This window comes from Lutra lutra, chromosome 17 (genome assembly GCF_902655055.1).
Source record: "Lutra lutra chromosome 17, mLutLut1.2, whole genome shotgun sequence".
NCBI classification, from domain to species: Eukaryota; Metazoa; Chordata; class Mammalia; order Carnivora; family Mustelidae; genus Lutra; species Lutra lutra.
Genome location: NC_062294.1, coordinates 22,971,332 through 22,990,891, shown reverse-complemented (window position 1 = coordinate 22,990,891; position 19,560 = coordinate 22,971,332). Strand labels below are relative to the sequence as shown.

General features: G+C 41.6%; 1 protein-coding gene across 1 annotated transcript in view; it reads right to left on the bottom strand.

Moving 5' to 3' along the window:
- The window catches only part of CDH8 (cadherin 8), a 382,041-nt gene that overhangs the window by 353,364 nt on the left and 9,117 nt on the right, over nucleotides 1-19,560 (bottom strand). Inside the window, 1 exon segment of the mRNA XM_047712240.1 lies at nucleotides 12,680-13,130. Within this exon segment, the coding sequence (XP_047568196.1) occupies nucleotides 12,680-12,931 (252 nt within the window). The 5' untranslated portion in view covers nucleotides 12,932-13,130.

Here is a 19,560-nt window from a genome sequence, read left to right as displayed (position 1 = left end):
AAAAAAAAACTAAGAACTTTACATATGAGTTTAATGACAGGAAAAGCAGAGAAGAGGAGAGAAATAGTGGCTGTGATCAACAGAACTAGCCATTCCAAATGTCTAATGATTTCTGAAAACACCGCACAAGGCTGATTATAAATATTCCTGCAAAGGCAGGGACACAATCAGAGGATGAGCTCTGGCAAAGCAACACTGCTCTAAGAGAAACATAATAGGTCTCACACACACACACACACACACACACACACACACGTTGAGCACACACATGCGCACAAGTATGACAGAAAGCAAACTGCAACGAGAAATTCATTTATACTTTCAGATTCCCAGAAGCACATAAAAAAATAAATAAATAAAAGCAAAGAAAACTCCACTATAAATAACCTTGCCACATTCTAAATAAAGCCCTTGAGTGGCTAGGGAGTCTGACTTGCTTCAAGGAGTTACAGGATTTGGTCATTTTTAATAGCCGTGTTTGCTTTCTCACCAAATTACTTCTCCTCAGAGAATCTGCTAAAGGCACAAGGGAATTATTCTCAGTGGCCAAAGTGCACGGGTAGCAAAAGGACATGACCGGTACTGTCTAGAGGAAGGTCCCCATAGTAAGACGCTGGAAGGTAAAGAGGAAACAGAGAAGCCCATATCTATTTGGAGAAAGACCCCTTGCAGTTGCAAGAGGAATCGGGGAAGTCACTGTGGAGAGAAAAGTAAATTATAGATCCCACCTCTGGAGCCTTTGTAATATTGTCCATCAGCTCAGTTTCCAAGTGTACAGGGAACTGTTAATAAATTATTGAGCATTAACACAATTAGTTCAAGCAGCTAGAGGGTATAAGCTTTTTGTCTTCTTTTAGTTCTTGTCTACGGTACACGATTTTATTTTTTATTCCACTCAACCATTCCATTCTTCCTTCCACTGTCTGGTGATTCTCACTTTAAGAAGAGTCCACAAAATTGCCCAGTCACGGTCAAAGTTTCCAGTGGGCTCTCTAATGGAATGCTACAGCTCAAATCAGGCAGAATTCTGCCTAAGTCAGGAAAAAAAAAAAAGCTAGAGTCATTGAACCACCGTCACCTAACCAATGGAAATTTAATTCAATGCAAATGTCTCAATCTTCTCATCTGCAAAATGGTGAGAATAACATCTGTAAATACATTTACATCACGGAGCAAGAGGCCTAAAGTAGTCAGTACAAATATTCTCCTGCTACTCTCTCTCCATTATTATTCTCTTCCTTCATTATCCTAATTATTTTAAATGTATATATAAAAATGAGAATGCAAAGAAGACAGATATTGCACTCCCCTGTATTAGGAGACTAACCCACAAATCACTTTGTAGGGGGCACCAACCCTGCCCAGCCCCAAACTGGCAATTTCGCGTCTCTATAAAGGAAATATAACAGAGCCACCACATGCATAAGCCTCAAGGATATTTTTCTTTTCTCAGGGGCTTTATACTGCCTCTCTCTGCCATGAGCAGAACATAGAGAGATGCATGCTGATGAATAAGTACAGTGAAATTGCCATCAGTTAGACATCTCTAAACATATATTCAAATCCTACTAAACTGTACATTCTAGTCATGAGACCACAACTTGATTTTCTTCAGTGAGACTCACTTTTCTCATCTGCAAATTGGGGTGGCAGCTGAACCCACTGAGCACCTCCCACATGGGGTTCAAAAGAGACCAGGTGTTGCCATGGTTACAGGAACAAGCTCTGGGGTCACCATGTCCAGGCTTAACTTCTGGCTGCATCACGTACTCACTGTGTGTCTAACCTATAACTGCTAACAGAAATAACTCATCCCTTGAGCTCTCCCCATCTGGCAATGGGGATAATGATGCCTTCCTCGGGGGTACTGCGATGCCCGGACAAGCAAACTTTCTAAGGCGTCTACCATGTAGTAAACACTCAATAGATAGGACCCGTGTATTTTGGTTACTTAAAAACCTCCTCTTTTCCCCCACTTTGGTGTCCCCACACCGTGTCATCAATCTCATAGATTCATACCAAAAAGAGATCCATGCAACACAGCTGGGCTGTTTTAGGATTAGAGAGAAATAGAAATATGCATCTAGGGTTTGATTCCCTGCTGTTTCCCAATATCCCTCAGCCCTTCTGATCAGGCTCATTTGGATTCTGCCATTGTCTCCCATGGAAGCCCAGTGACATTTGATACTTTGCAGATTTCAGAGCACATCTGCCGCACTGTGGCAAATACATGCAGAAGAAAAGGATTCCATGGGTCTGAGCAGGGGGACGGTTCCTGTCACTAACCCAGTGTGAGGGGTGCAGACTTTTGCCTCTGCCATCACCTGAGCTATGGGGAATTCCAGCTGCAAACGGGTGTCACAGCCTATAGCATCGGGCCCCTACCACATGGGGTTCAAATGAAAGAAGCTGTGGCCCCCCTCCCAATACCTTGCCTAGAGCTCTTCCAAACAGCAGTCCATGACCCATTTCTTTAATTAAGTGGTATTCCAAATTTACTCAGGCTGGATACAGAGAACAAAAAGCATGATTCAAGCTATCCTGGGACCGACTGACAATTGACTGAATGTGTGAGTGTGTATGTGTGTGTGTGTGTGTGTGTGTGTGTGATTTGAATGTTTAACATGCACAGGAATTACCTGGGGAAACTGTTAAAATGCAGATTCTGATTCAGTAAATAAGGTATACAGGAGGTGAATGGAATTCCGCATTTTTAACTAGCCCCTAGGTGCTGTTGCTGGTCTACAGATCCTCACTTTTGGCCATAAGAATGTCATGAATTTTACTTCTCTTCCCAGATGTAAGATCTAAGGGGACTCCTCAATGTATTGAAATGTTAGGTGAGTAAGTCGTAGCTAATGAGAAAACATGCCCACATCTTAACTAAATATTCCAATATTTGAATATGGACAAGACTGTCTTTACTATATTTCAAAATACCCAAAGACTTAGTTAGGGACTGGAATATACATGAGCAAAGGAGGAAGGGGGGAGAGAAAAAGAGAGAAAGAGAAGGGGAGAGAGAGAGAGAGACTATAGGGGGTGAGTTAAAGTTAGCTATAATGGAAATGATTTTGCGAAAATTAATAAAAGGGAAGTGCACTAAAATGGAATCAGGAGTCTCAGCAGGGAGAGCTCTTACTCCCTATGACTCATGGTGAACAGCAGATCAACAGGAAGAGATGGGCCTTGAACCTGGACACTACCTTACTATCCCAGAAGAAGGAAAGTCTTATTGCTTCCTGTCCCAGCAAGAGCCCAGCCAGTGAGGGAGTGCCACAACGCAGCCAATGAAAAGTCACCATACCTTTAACTCCCGGTGTACTCCAATGGACTTTTTTGTTTCTAAGGGCCTTTCTAGCTTTCCCCTCTCCTCTATAAAAGAGCTGCCTGTCCTTTATTCTCCGGACTCACTATGGTGTGGCCGCAGTTTGCTTATCCCAGATTGCAATTCCCTTTTATTCCCAAATAAACCCATCTTTTGCTGGTGAAATAACTGGTAGTTTTATTTTTAAGGTTAATGATATGTATGGAAGGAAAATGCTAAAATATTAAAGAAACTACTGCCTAGAAAACACACATCGCCCTGTAAATGCTGTAATGCTTTTATCGGTTTTAAATAAAAGGATTCCAGAAGTATCTTTTCTAGGTTATTCTTATTTATTGAAAAGTTACAAGCACCATGCAGGCTGACTATAATACTTGAACATTACAAACATAGTTTCCCATTTCAAGTTCAAATATAAACCCTTGATTTCTGGTTAGTATTTGGTCTGTCCCATGGTAACAAAAGTCATTTAAGTACATTTAGGAATACAGCAAGGCTATGGCTGTGTGCTTTCTCTCTTCTTAGCGTTGTAAAAATGATTAAATATTTCTAGCTCTTTAATTTATTAATTGATGATATTGTCCTTCCAAGTATTTAAATACGATTACATTTACCAAATGAGGTTCAAACTAAATAACGGTCTCCGAGAATATGTTATGAATAGATAGCACTGATTTTAAGAAAAATTGAATGATAGAACACTGCCATTTATCTTTCTCTCATTTTATTTTGTAATGTTTTATAATGTAGTAATAGCACATCTTAGAAAATAAAATGGGTAAAATTATAAAGAAAAGAAACCGATAATCCAGTCACATAAACTAGGGGAAAAACTTTGAATATACTGGTATATTTCCTTACAGATTCCACCTTATTAATATCTGGTATTATTAATATGAATCAGTATCATAAATTAACTTATTTGATTTTTTATGTGGGTTACATACCAATCATTTAGTATTATGGATTTTTTTTTCAATTTGGGAATTTTTTTGGTCAGAAACAATGGGTATTGCTTATAAATATGATTAGGATTCTTCCTACATTAATTTTTTTAAAGATTTTATTTATTTATTTGACAGACAGAGATCACAGAGAGCCAGAGAGAGAGGGGAAGAGTAGGCAGAGAAGCAGGCAGAGAGAGAGGGGAAAGCAGGCTCCCTGCTGAGCAGAGAGCCCGATGTGGGGCTCCATCCCAGGACCCTGAGATCACGACCCAAACCGAAGGCAGAGGCTTTAACCTACTGAGCCACCCAGGTGCCCCTACATTAATTTTTAAAGATTTTTTTTTTAATTTATTTATTTGACAGACAGAGATCACAAGTAGGCAGAGAGGCAGGCAGAGAGAGAGAGAGGAGGAAACAGGCCCCCCGCACAGCAGAGAGCCCGATGTGGGGCTCGATCCCAGGACCCTGGGACCATGACCCAAACCGAAGGCAGAGGCCTTAACCCACTGAGCCACCCAGGTGCCCCTACATTAATTTTTAAAATCAAAAGTACTGCTGTTATCAGGGGTGAAAGGGGAGTAACTTAAAACAAACAGCAAAGTAGTGAACATTTCTAAATATGAATGATCAGAGTGACCAGTACACAGTGGTTCATTATTTTTGTAAATGACTTTTTCAGGTGCGTATTTTTTCATGTGCACATGCATGTCTTAATAGATATATGCCAGGTACTATGTTCATATCACACATGCATTTTTTAACTATAGTCTATACATATTTTATATATGATTTCTGGTATTTATTCAGCTATAATCATGTCCCCATGTTATAAATTTTTTTAAAGATTTTATTTATTTATTTGACAGAGGCGTTAACCCACTGAGCCACCCAGGTGCCCCCCCATGTTATAAATCTTTATAATTTTTAGTGATTCAGAGTATTCTGCTCTGTGAGTATCCTAGGAAAGCCTTCTTGGTTCTGTAGCCATTAATGTTTCCCAATTCTTCCCTATGAGGTTTAGCTTCATATTTGTGGTAGAAATCAAGGATGTTTGCTTTTTACTTTTTCTCTGTTTTTTTTTTTTTTTATATATATATATACTGATTACCTTGTTGTCATTTATTTATAAAATAGGATTACATAATCTGGCTTTTCACCCATCAACTTATGACTACAACCTTTTGCTTCAAGTGGGAAAAATATACCTGCCCCAATGAGATGACCCTAAGATTGAAGATTATATTCGAGACTTTTCTTTGAAGAAGTCTGAGTGAATATACTTCTTGGGGTATCTGCAAAGAGAAGCACAAATTATCCATCCCCTCACCCAGTCTCCAGATATGGAATGAAGCAAACAGGGTGAACATCTAGAGCTACACAGAGAAAGGATAAGGAGATGATTTGGGATTTTAGTCATGCACTAACTCAGCCAATAGGTCCATGTGTGTTTGTGCACGCATTTGTGTGCATGTGTGTGCATTTAGTGTTTCTGCTGATCTACATGACGAATATTTCACTTATTTATATCGGTGCCAAAAGACTTCCCAAAGCTCTGCGACGCCTGTTATTTCTAAGTCGGGACACTGGGCAAGACGCAGACAACTCTCATTGTTTCACCAGATTGAGACGCGCGATGCTGACTTGCATTCCTGCCAAATTCTTGGTGCACAGGCTCTGTCTGAGTAGGCAGAGGCTTCACGGAACCGACAGTGAATTGTTCTCGCAAGGCCGAGGATACAATTTGGCTGTGGCTGCGTAGCCCAGTGCTCCTTACATGCAAACAGCGGGCAAAAATAATGGCATGTCAAGTGCAATTTTCTTGCCAGCCGCTGACACCGTAAACTGTAATACAGTGTAATTATTTGGCATCCCGTGTCCTTCATACTAAGCACCACCCAAACGATTTCCAAGTTAGAGAGAAGAGGGAAGGTTAGAAGGTCAAATTTAAAGAGAGAAAATGAGTCAGTGCCTTGGAGGGAGAGAATTATAAATAGATGTGGCATCACCAGCAGTAGAGTTATATCCAAATAAGGCACTGCTCAGAAGCCCAGGTAGGAGGGGAAAAGGGAGGAAAGAGAGCAGAGGAGTTTATGTAAGAGAGAGGATTTAGGATAGATCTCTGACCACCTGGAGAGCAAACTGGTTTTTCCCAAAATAAAGCAATAAGAGGAACTGAGGTTCACAGAGCACAGAACAAGAGCTAAAGGAACCTGGGCAGAAAATCAATAGATGCTACACTCATTTTTCTTATATTGCTTTCTTTTCCTGTTCCATAGGGATTAGTATCTTAAATATAATTTCATAATCCACTATCCCATCACAAGTGAGGAAACTGCCCAAGAAAGGCCAGGTGACGTTCTCTTCCAGCTGTTTCATAGCAAAGGTGAAAAAGAAGGAAGTCAGATCTCCAAGAGATCCTGCCCATCTTTGTGCCACATTTCAAAGATTCCAACCTTAGTTCTCTGTCTCAGTTACCCTGACCCTCTCCTCAGCTCTTACAACAGTCTCGAACAGGCTACCACCTCTGCTGGAATGCTGTCTCTTTTCATCCTTGCACTCTGCTTCTCCGGTTCCGGCGTCTCAGTTCACAGACTATTTCCTTAGGGGAGATTCTACCTCCCATAGAACAGACCAGCTTCCCGTCCACCTGCTTCCACAGAATCGGATTCCTTTACTTCGCAGGACTGATGTCTGTTTTAAAGTGACATTTGTTTTCAGGACTCTCTTCCTAATGTCTGTCTCCCTGCAGTACCTCATTACTTCCACGTCAGAGAGTATGGATTTATATTTGCTCAGAGCGGAGAATCGACTGGCCAGAATGCTTAGGAGATAGTAAGTGCTCAGTAAAATACACATTTGTAGAATGACTCAATCAACCATCCTTGGGACTCACAGCACAGAGCTCCCATGATGACATCAAATTGTTTACCTCATGTGCATTACATCCAAAGGATATGATTTTTTTTTGGGGGGGGTCTTAGTTGCAAGATTTGTGAAAGTCATCATGGGTTTGTTTGTTTCCCTTTATCTCTTTTCTAAGACAAGAACACATAAGCATATAGGATGCAAGGTCCCGTGTACTACCCTATTCTGTGTTGGAATTGGCAGAGGAAGTCAAAGCTGGAGGTCTTGAGCAATGCAGAATGCTTAGTATTTAGGTGCAGAACAGGCTCTGGCCCACTTGTTCCACAACGAACTAGTATCAGGAGTGGAGTCTCTTTGGCTAATATTTGTTTCTCAGAAATTCAGAGAGAAGAGTTCTGATGTACCTTCTACCATAAACACAAGCCTAAGTGCACAGATGGATTAGAATACAGTGGGATCACCATCTGTTTGGCCTCACGCCACTGGGACGGGGCACAGCCTCTGCAGTGGGGATCAGGCAGTCTGCTCAGAAAGAGTTGTTATAACAAGTTATCCATTATCACTAACTCAAAGAAAGACTTTGATTTGTTTTTAAAGGTTTATTTATTTGACAGCGACAGCTCACATGAGTGGGGGGAGGGGCAGAGGGAGACCATCTTAAAGCTGACTCCCCCACAGTGCCCACAGCATGGGACTCAGTCTCAGGACCCATGAGATCATGATCTGAGCCAAAACCAAGAGTCAGATACTTAACCAACTGAGCCAACCAGGAGCCCCAAGAACCACTAGCAACAATGTTTAAACTACCTAGCTGGTCTAGAAAATACTGATATGAAAGGGGAACATGAACATAATACAAGGTCTCCTTTATTGAAAATTGCCACTTATATAAAATCTTACTGAGTTTATACTACTTTTTGACAAATTCTCCCATTATTTAGGTGAACTATTCATTCATTTATTTATGCAAAATATTTACTGAGCACTTCCTACATGTAGGCAGTGTTCTAGGTTCTGGGATATATAGTGGGAAACAAAAGAGACAAAAATCATTTTTCTTTGTAGAATATGCATTGTAGTGGGAGCCAAATCATAAACCAGGCAAAGGATAGAATATGTGTAAAATATGTGAGACAATGATCTTCAAGAAGAAGAAAAAATAAAGCACAAAGGATATGAAATATTAGAGAGAGGACAGGTATTTTTTAGACAGAATAGGACAGGGAATGCTTCTCTGTGACTATGACTTTCAACTTCATTTTAATTCAACAATGTATAGCTGTGTTGCTTCTAACTAGGGGACTCTCAGTAGTCCAGCCCTATCCTCATGACATAGCATAAACCCTCTGCCCAACTAAGATATCTAAGTTTCCACTCTACCCCATCTCAGCCTAAGTGACAAGTCATCCTTCAACCTGCCAAACACACCTAAATATCACCTCTATCTAAATCCACCTGGGTGGGACGCCTGGGTGGCTCAGTTGGTTAAGTGGCTATCTTTGGCTCAGGTCATGATCCCAGCATCCTGGGATTGAGTCCCACGTTGGGATCCTTGCTTGGCGGGGAGCCTGATTCTCCCTCTGCCTCTGCCTGCTACTCTGTCTGCCTGTGCTTGCTCTTGTGCTCTCTCTCTCTCTCGCTCTCTCTCCCTCTGACAATAAATAAATAAAATCTTTAAAAGAAAAAAGCATTTAAAATAAATAAATTAATTAAATAAATCCACCTGAGATAACTGAAAGGATTCTTCTTTGGGCTCTCAATGTCTTGTGCTCACCTGGTGATGTAACTGTCTGTCCACCATTTCAAATACAAACACATACAATTAAGAATACAATCATGGGGGTGCCTGGGTGGCTCAGTCAGTTAAGCATCCAACTCTTGATTCCACCTCAGGTCATGACCCCAGGGTCCTGGGATCACGCCTTACGTGGGGCTCTGTGCTCAGTACGGAGTCTGCTTAGCTCTCTCTCCCTCTGCCCTTCCCCTCTAAAATAATAAATCATTAAAAAAAAAAAAAGAATATAATCATGGCTACAATTACTATGTGCAGAGACTATGCGGACATGATTTTATTGACTCTTACATATTTTATTTATTTGGAAAGCCTTTGAAGATTTTTAGTAACTTCTCCAGGGCTAACACTCAGAAAGTGGCAGAGCCAAGGTTCAGACTTCTGGAGAGCGCATGTCTGAGGGCTTGTTCTTTCTCTGCACCCGGCTGTCAAGCAATACAGTAAAAACACACAACAGACAAGGTGAGGGTGTGTGTGAAGCTCTGAAAACCCAATCACTCCAAAACTGGCTCTGCCCTTGAGCGTGACCTCAGCCTGCGTCGTGGAGGCCCCCCATCATCCTGACTCACAGGAGGGTCTTTTAAAGAGTGAGGATGTTCCTAAGTAACTAATGCTCCTGAGCCAGTTCCTGGGGAGAAACTCAGCAATGAAGTGGTTTCAAGCTGCATGTGGAAGAGTGTGCACGGAGATACAACACCGGAGAGCACCGGCGGGCACCTTGTTACAGATCTTCCCCACGCTCATCCTGACTTATAAGCTGACGCAGTCACCTGAAATGTAGTTTTGGCTTCGCTACCGCCCAAGAGCCTCAAAAGCTAAGCTACAGCATTTGGGGAGCAATGTTCTTTAAGGAGAAATACGTATGATTGGAAATGTTTGCGACAATGTCTTCAGGAAATAAGTTTAACTCCGATTTAACAACTGTTTGTGAACTGGCCAGGGTAAAGGAGGGAGAAAGAGCTAATTCACAAAAACAGTCATAAAGACTCAGGAGCATTTTGGCCATTCCAAAATCTTCGGGTTCACTACCAACATTTCTGTGATTCAAAGGAAAAGGAATTGCTCGAATATTACGAACTCACAATCGATGTTGAATGTCTGGCTGTTTGCTTTTATCTCTATTACTTAATTTAAAGAAGGAGTTAAAGTTAGTCATCAGGCTCCTACGAATCTAGAACAAATGCCAATTTAATTACTTTTTCTATTCAGACAAGTATGGAAAGTTCTCCTGGGCATTGCATGTTCGGTTATTTATATTATATAAAATACTATCACACTGGTACTTCCATAAAGAAATCACTAATACACAAGGTGAGAAAACATTCACCAATTACACACGGATGTACGTGCCTGTAGATCCAGAACTGCCTAGGGCAAAAAAACGACTTGCCTGAGGGCAGGCTAAAGTTCTAAACATCCAGGAAGTAGGACTTTATTATGGACTCTGCACTCCATATTCAGTAACTCCTTTTTCAAAAAAAAAAAAGATTAAAGATTTTATTGTTTATTTTTTTTAAAGAGTTTATTTTTAAGTAATCTATACATCTGACGTGGGGCTTGAACTCAAACCCTGAGATCAAAAGTCGCTTGTTCCACTGACTGAGCTAGCCAGGCAACCCTGTATTCAACAACTCTGAAGTGCAAATGATGGTTTAAACACTAGGCAGCTAGTTACTAAAATGTGATAGGCTATGGTGGGTAAAATTATGGCCTTGGAAATCCCCAACTTGATCCAAGCTCAGAATTTTTCCTATTTCAATGACATTGTTTTATTAACCCTTCTAGGTCCCAATTTCTGTATTTACAAAACAAACAAAAAAACATAATGCTGACAAACCATAAGTGACTCTTAATCTCACAAAACAAACTGAGGGTTGATGGGGGGAGGGGGGTTGGGAGGGGGGGTGGGGTTATGGACACTGGGGAGGGTATGTGCTATGGTGAGTGCTGTGAAGCGTTTAAACCTGGCGATTCACAGACCTGTACCCCTGGGAATAAAAATATATGTTTATAAAAAATAATAATAAAAAAAACATAATGCTGGTCAAGAAGCCCATATTCAAAGTCCACTGGGCCAGGCGTGTCTGGAAATTCAGAAATTTTCACATTTCAAAACATATGAAGGCACATAAACTGTATGGTAAGCAGCACCGTGAGCAGAGTCTGGGTAGCACCCTGTGGTCAAGCACATTAACATTTCCCCCAAGAAGTACATCAACAGTCACAGTAATGAGATGCATCATGACTATAAACAGCCTCAAGTCAGTTCTGCTACCTGAGTTCGTAACAGGCATACAAAAAAAAAAAAAAATCTTTCAGAGATGTTTATATTTTAGACATATAAAAAAAAAAGGTGTGTAGATGTATTACATATTATTTGTGTGTGTGTGTGTGTGTGTGGAGAGAGAGAGAGACATTACATACATTTATATGCACGGAAATGGGTGGAAAGCTATTGTTAGAATCAAATAAGATTGTGCCCACAAAGTGCTCTTATATTAGTGGCCAATACCTAATACAGACTCCACACTGGCCAGAGTATGAGCTCCTTGAAGGCAGAGATCATGGATTTGTTCACTGATACACTCCCATGTGCCTAAAAGAGTGTCAGACACATAGAAAGGGCTTCATAAATATTGAGTGATTCATCCTATCTCCTCCTCCAGGTTTCCTTTGTCCAAGTAGACTAACTATATGAAATGAGAAAACATAATCTTTGGAGACTCTCAATTTGCTTTGCCAGACAATGAGGTAGAAGCAGGAATGCACTCAGAAGTTCCCAGGAAAACACAGAGTTAACCTGGGTCTTAAAGATGAATATTCATTCTCATTCTATTTTCTCCTTAATCACTGCTTTTGGGAAATGAATACTGTTGGGCATGATTCACTTCTTAATCTGACTTAGGAAAACCAACCATTGGCAGGCTTATAATTGGAATTCCACCTATGATGACCATGTGTGACGCTTATGAACATTTCTGAGGGAAAAACATCTATTGTCTTCAATAACCAACGGTGTCATTCTGGAAAACACTTATCTACACAAGGAACATTTGTCTAACCTGCCAACAACAACAAAACAAATGGAAATCCACCCGCAAACACAAGGCACGCACGGCACTGTCTGAAATTCTGACTGTGTACATTTGATCCCATCTGACAATGAATGAACTAGTTTCCTCTAGCAAATGTTACTGAATTATAGCACAAAGCACTGTGAACCATCCACCAAGAATCTCCCTCTCTCCATCCTTGGTTAATGACGGAAACAACAAACCCACCACAAAACTGAAACAAAAAAGGAGAAAAAGCTACCTGCAGCTAGAGAGACGTAGCCTCAAAACAAAACGAAACGAGTAACATCTTAGGAATTGAGATCGTACAAATTCAAACTGAACAAAAAGGTATACCTCTTCCAAACACTTAAGCTAGAGAAAAAGTTCGGCATGCAGACTTCTTGTACAAAATGAGAGAGAGAAGCGTATTTGCACGTGCATTCCACGGGTATTCCTGTACCCAATGGGGTGGAAGTGGTGGGGGAGACCAGCCTTCACCAGAAGAGCAGTCTGTGCACATTTAAAACTGTTATGCTGGGATTATCCATGTTCCTGAGGAAACCGATAGGTAACTAACCATCTGGCCTAAAGAACTACAGCTAAGTGTGCCAACCATCCTGACAAGTCTGATGTTCAGGATCTAAAGAGGAGAAACAGATCCTGAAAGTGGGATCTGAAAAGCTTAGCTTACCCGGCCAACGAGAATCGGTTCAGGTCCAGAAAACTCTTCCAGGACAAACATTTGATTCCAAACCCAGCCTCTCTTGGAGCGGTTCAAAATCCGCTGTTCTTCAGTCAGCCTGTTTAGTTCCAAAGGGGATCCACCCATTAATACTTGAGACTGATTCATCGGAGCCATGTAAATGCAAGGGGGAAGAGTGATCCATAATATTATTAGTGGAGTCCAGAGATCCAAGAGCATTTCCGCTAGCCGTTCTGGCATGGTCCCACCAGTTAAGCAAATCACCACGAAAATGAGACAATTACTTTTTTTGCCTCCGGTCTGCAGCCATCCAATTCATCATGCAGTGTGGACCATTTACTTACAGCTCCGCCACGCGTTTATAGCACAGGAAACAGACATCGTCTAAGCCGCTCTTCTAAGACGACCATCCATTGGCGTTCCTTTTCCTTGAAACTGCCTGCGGAAACAAAGAGAGAGAGAGCTCAAGGTCCAGGGCAAGAGAGAGAGCTCAAGGTCCAGGGCAACAGGTCTTCGAACACAATCACCGCCTTTTAAAAGCACCTAAATGGACCACAGCAGACATTTCCCAAACTCTTTGAGTTTAAGAAAGGGGATCTGAGGAGTCAGAGGAATAGATCCTCTTATTTTTTTAAGCTCTATGTAGATGTTAGTATTTATTTTGTATCGACGTTGCTGATCACAAACTACTTATGCAACAGAAGTTTTTTCCCTTCCTCCCACCTTCCTTCCCTCTTGTCTCTCACCAACCCTCGCTTATTTTTTTTGTAGTGCAAGTTGGGGCGTGTGCAACATAGTACGTAGAAGAGACTGAATGCTCCTTCCTTTCTTCCTTCCTCCCTCCTTCCCTCTCTCTCTCTGCTGATTTAAAGGTTAGTCCTAGTTCATTCTATGCTGAGCTGTATGAAGATACTAGCCTCTAATGGGCAATTTTTTTTTTTAATTTACACATGAGAATGGGAAAGGAAATTTCCCATTTTTACAGTCTTAGCTGCCACAGGGCATCAGAAGGGACGGGTCCAGTTCAGGGTGCAGAATGCAATTCTCTGCCAGGATGCTAATAATGAGTGAATAAAATTAGAATGTTCCCAGAGAGAAATTCTGTAATGTCCGGCATGTATGCTATAATCAGGACGGTGTCAGGGCTCCCATTCTAAATGTACAGTTGGACAGGAGATTTAAATTATGAAAAGCTCCTTTGGGAATGAAATACGGTAAAAACACAATTTTCAATTGAGGGGATTCAGAAAGGGATGGGCAAAAAATTCCCCATTACCTGAGGTGTCAAATATATTTTTTTGCTTACCTTCAGCGTGGCGAAATGTGTTTCTTCCCTCTCAAAAAAAATTATTTTTAAAGAAATAATGTTCACTGCAGATCCCAGAGAGAAGCCTTGCCGAATTAGATTAAATGGGAAAATAATTCCTCAAGACACCATCGGGATCGGTCTGGCTCAGGGAATTCGTAATGGGGTATGGAACCTTTCACCCCTAGGTCCCTGGTTCCATTCTGGCTCAGAATGGGAAAGCAAGAAAGTCATTAACAGTGGCTGGGCCAGTGAGTGGCCTTCGTGAAGCCAGCTGAAATGACAGACTCGCGTTCTGCTATGAACACAGGCTGTATCTGATGGAACAAGATGGCCAGAGGAATCACCGGCTTGTCACCTTTTGCCGGGGTCCAGCTCCCACTGGAGGACTGTTTAGCTTAAGGGGCCCCACCCTGATGAGTGCCTAGAGGAACCATTGCAGACAGCAGCTGTTTTGTAGACTGAAGAGAAGAAAAGCTTTCCATAGGAAACCAGCTAGGGGAAAACAAGAGCCCAAGAACAATGTCTTCTACTTGGCCTGGAACTGCAGCCCACCAAGGGAAGACCAGATTTCCTGGTCTTCTCTCCGTGCCAGTGTTGAGAGCAGACCTTTGCAGGCTTCAGATTTAAAACAAAATGTCAAAGTTCTCAATAAAACTACCTCCAAGTATTAGTATCTTTCTGAATGGCCAAACCACTTATTTATTTAACCAGCATCTACTGCACGGGCATCGATTACCCTGCCCTTTCCTAAACATGCGCCTGGGGTAGTGCTGGGGAGCACTGTCGTAGGCTCCTGACTCCTCTGGGGAGGCAGAGAAGCCTGGGTTTGAACTCTAGCTCCCCCCACTTGCCATGTCTGTCATGGCGATGGAATAGTCAAGTTCTATGAACTTTAGTCTTCTCTACTGCAAAGTGGCAGTAATAATTCCTCCAGGCAGGAAAGTGAGTCAGAATCAACCATCTTACAAAGCGGCAGGAACCCACAGAAAGCGCTCACTGAACTGGGGTTCCTGTGATTGTTTTTTAAGGGAGGCCATGAAGGTGCTATTGATGTGGTCCCTGTCCCTGGGAGACTTTGGTTAAAAAAAAGTCAAATGAAAGAGCAGAGGGTTCAGCTGTGTGACCTCTACAGGAGGAGTGACACAGGGCACTCAAAACCTTCCAGAAGGTGAGATGTGGGAGGGTATAGGTGGGGCTGGGGAGGAAGGGGAGACTGATCCTGTCCACGTAGCCTCAGCCTATACACTTCTCAAGAAAAAAGGCACAGAGTCTCTCCAAATTCACCTTCTGCATGAAGGCCATCCCTGAATGCTCAAAAGCCACGCATGCCCTTCTCTCGGACCGAGCGCTACAAAGACGAGAAGCCTGAGCGGTTTGTGAGTTTCCTCCAGCATCAGCTGCCTGGGGACTGAATTTTAGTTAAAGAACTGCACTTAGCAGTTTCATATCTGGGGGACAACCACCAACAATAACAGCAACAACTATAATAATACCTAACTGGTTTATTTTGAGGGTGAAAAGAGGTAATCTTGTTAAAGCAATTAGGAAAGGCTAGAATGTACAGTTATTTTTAAATTGTGCCAAATACTGTGAAAGTATATTCAGGCATCTGCTCTGTTGTTAATGATTCTGGGATAAGAAAACCTAATCCCATTTTAAACACATAATAGACACTTCCTTGATAGAAGCCACCAAAGGGGCACCCAGGACAGAATGTGACATGAACCTACCAGAATCAGGTGAAAAGTGATAAAAACCCAATTATATAAATAATTGTATACAATAGCTTTGTTAGTTACAAAGGATGTATTAATAAAGGAATATATGCATAGCCAAAAATAGTACCCATTAACACAATATCTTACAGTTAGATAAAGCTTACTGTGCCTCACACTGTTTTGTTCAAAACTGAGGCACAGAAGTATTAAAGGACTTGCCCTCCCCACCCCACCCCCCAAGAAACCCACGTCCAGGAAGGAGCAGACCATTACTTGACCCTAGGTAATCTAACTTCAAAATTCTCTTTCTTAACATAACCCCTTCTCTCATTATATAAGTATTTGATGCGTGTATAATGACTGTCAGGGACTAGAGAGGGTCAAACAGGCCAATGCTCTTCTCTTCAGGAAACCAAAAGGCTAATGGGTACAGAACAAGAAATAGAGACAATATTTACTGAAATACAGCCTGAGAAGGGTTAGGGAAATACACAATGATAGGTATGCCACTCATCTTGGTAGCATTAAAGAAGGTTTCCTGGAGGAAGAGGCATCTAAATGTTGAGGAAGAATTACCCAACTGAGGAGCAGGTAGGTGTAAAGGGGCATTTAGGTCAAGCAATGAACAAGATATAAGACCACCAATTAATCCAGGACCTCAGCATTACTTGCTACATCTTCTAAGCACCTGCTCGCTACCCACCAAATGCATAACTACTCATGGTTTCCACAGAGTACCTGTCAATTAGGGTACCCTCCTTTCTGCCAGTTCGTTGTGACAAGAAGAGCATGTTTGATTTCTCTAAGACATGGGGGAACAGAAATATGTGCCATCCCATGGACAGGGTATGGGAGACAAATGAGTGATATTCTAATCCAGCTCTACATTTTTCAGAGAAAGTAGGAATGATTTGGTCAGTGTCCTGCAGACGGTGACAGAACTCTGGGAAGAAGTTATCCCTACTCTATGGAAACCTTTCTTCATCCATACTGATCATTTCCGCCACCCTCCCCAACACAGAATTTCTAGTGCCCTCCAATACCCACCCCCCAGACGTTGCCAATTTTTTTTTAATAAAAAGATTATTTATTTATTTATTCGACAGAGAGAGATCACAACTAGGCAGAGAGGCAGGCGGTGGGGGGGGGGGGTAAGCAGACTCCCCACTGTGCAGAGACCAACAACCCAACAACGTAGGCTGGGCTCAATCCCAGGACCTGAGCCGAAGATAGAGGCTTAACCCACTAAGCCACCTAGGTGCCCCCAGACTTTGCCAAATTCTTAAGTCACTTGTACTATTACTTGAATTTTATTTAAACAGCCCTAGTTATTTTTTTAGTATCTATTTTAAAATGGAAAACCAATATTGTTTATTAGAAAAAGATTAACAGTGAACACTTAGGAAGTGTTTGGATAATATTAAATCATCAACTCACACACATACATATGTAGGTCTATGGCAAATCACTGTATGTGTGTGTGTGTGTGTATATGTGTGCATATATTCATTATATATGTTATATGAATACATATTCATATACACACACATTATATGAATACACACAGCTATGCATGTATCTACACCTCCTCTTCAAAATAACCATAATGTAAATATTATTACTTTATTATCATCATTCCCATTTTAGGGATACACAAACTAAAGCACAGAGAGATTATTATTTTAAATAATGTTTTATTTGCACTTAACTAAATACTATCAAAGCCCGAGGTCATTTCTCTGTCTAAAGGGAAGGCCAGCAACAGTTAGACACAAGGGCATGCTGTTAAATATTTAAGTGGCTCTCAGAAAGAAAAAAAAAGAATCCTTGATTTTCCATTTCCATAATGTAAATACTTCCTCCAATTTTAAGCTCTCACTGTGGCCACTAACAAGTTCTGGCAGTTCCTGAAACTTTTAACAATCATCTCCTGTAACCCTCATAAGAGTCCCTTCCTTGGCTCCCCGCCCTGGGGGTGCTTCTCAAACCATAATATGCATACAAATCACCTGGCGATTTGCTAAAACACAGATTAGGACCCAGTAAATCCTGGGCGAGGCAGGTGACTTTGTATTGCTAATCCTGTCTCCCGTGAGGGCAGATACTGTGGGTTTGAGAACCAGGGTTTGAGCAAATAAGATCACTTCCCAACTCTGACCTTTTCCCTAAAATAACAAAGGATTTACTGGTGTGGTACCAAGTCATTTCCTCCACGCCCACGCACTGCTGACCATCCCTGTGGCAGAGGAGGACATACATACATCAGACTTTGAGAACCCCTGCCCTGGTGGTGTGAATGAGTAGAAAGGATTTTGCATGATGTCATAACACCCCCCCAAGCACACACACCCCAGTACAAACTTTTTTTTTTTTAAAGATTTTATTTATTTATTTGACAGAGATCACAAGTAGGCGGGGAGGCAGGCAGAGAGAGAGAGAGAGAGAGAGAGAGAGAGGAGGAAGCAGGTTCCCCACTGAGCAGAGAGCCCAATGCGGGCTAGATCCCAGGACCTTGGGATCATGACCTGAGCCAAAGGCAGAGGCTTTAACCCACTGAGCCACCCAGGTGCCCCTCCCCTGTACACCTCTATGCATATGGATTGGTGAAACTGTCCCACTAACTGGACTGTTCCCAAGCACATACACGCTATCAGGGGGTGGTGAGACTTGGCCTTCATGTCAGCAAAGGATGCCTTGGAGAGCCCACCTGGAGACAAATGAGATTCTGCTGTGCCCGTTAGAACCATAGGCAAAGCTAACTCTGGTGATCAGAAAATAGCTTTACAGGAATTCCTAAGATGCAACCAAATGTTATGTCCCTGTTATCAGAATTAATAAACATTGTGAACAGTAACTACACACATAAACTGCTTAACTCTACGCAAGGAAGAAGACATTGAGCAAGGTTGTAAAGCTTGGGTAAAAAAAATCAATGTATTTTTAGATTTTCCAACCACAGTATGTATGTCTGGCCAAGCAATCCACTTCATTATAATGTTGCTGCATTGATTTACACCCAGATAGTGAGATGAAGAGATTTTACAGCCTCTCTGGAATTCTTACAAGTAAAAAAGTCTTTAGACTTTTCCCCCCTAAGAAAATACCTTCTCTTGGGTAAGAGACTTGCAATCTGCCTTTTCATTCATACACGCATTTTAGAGATAGTTCTAATTACAGCCTGGATCTTACTCTGCTGACCCCAACGTTTTTTTAAGGTGAACTAGCTCAATGCTCAGATATGTTATTATGCAAAAAATACATCGCACCATCGATTTTGTAAATAACGTAGATTAAAGTTCCAAATGGTAAGCCACACGCTGATAGGTGAAGTCAAAAATAAAAATGGGCTTTTACAGACACTTTAGGATTCAATCCAGCAGATTATTGTGGTTGACAGGAAATTATGCTTTTATTATCCACTGAGCTTAGCAGCCACAATATTTCACAGAAGCAAAAATGACACACAGGACCAGAGAGTTTCTATTAAAAATGTTTCTGACCTTGAATTTAGAACCATTAGCAGGCGGCTTCAAAACAGGTAAATGCACATTGAATTCAAAGTGGTGTTTCAGAAACACAGACGGCTACCCGATCCAGTGTGTGGCCCAGGCAATTCACGCCAAGCTCTGGATGACGAGAACAGAACAGGCAGGGATATATTTGGGTTTTAGAGAGGGATGATTCTTGCATGTGTCCAAATACAATTCAAGAGAATTCTCTTTTCTAAAGCCTTCCAGAATTCCCTGAGCAGATTCCCTTGGCAGACAGAGTAGGATTCTAGATTTGTTGTTTATCTGTATTCATCTCCCCATCAGCCACAGCCCTCTGGTCATTTTCCCTTG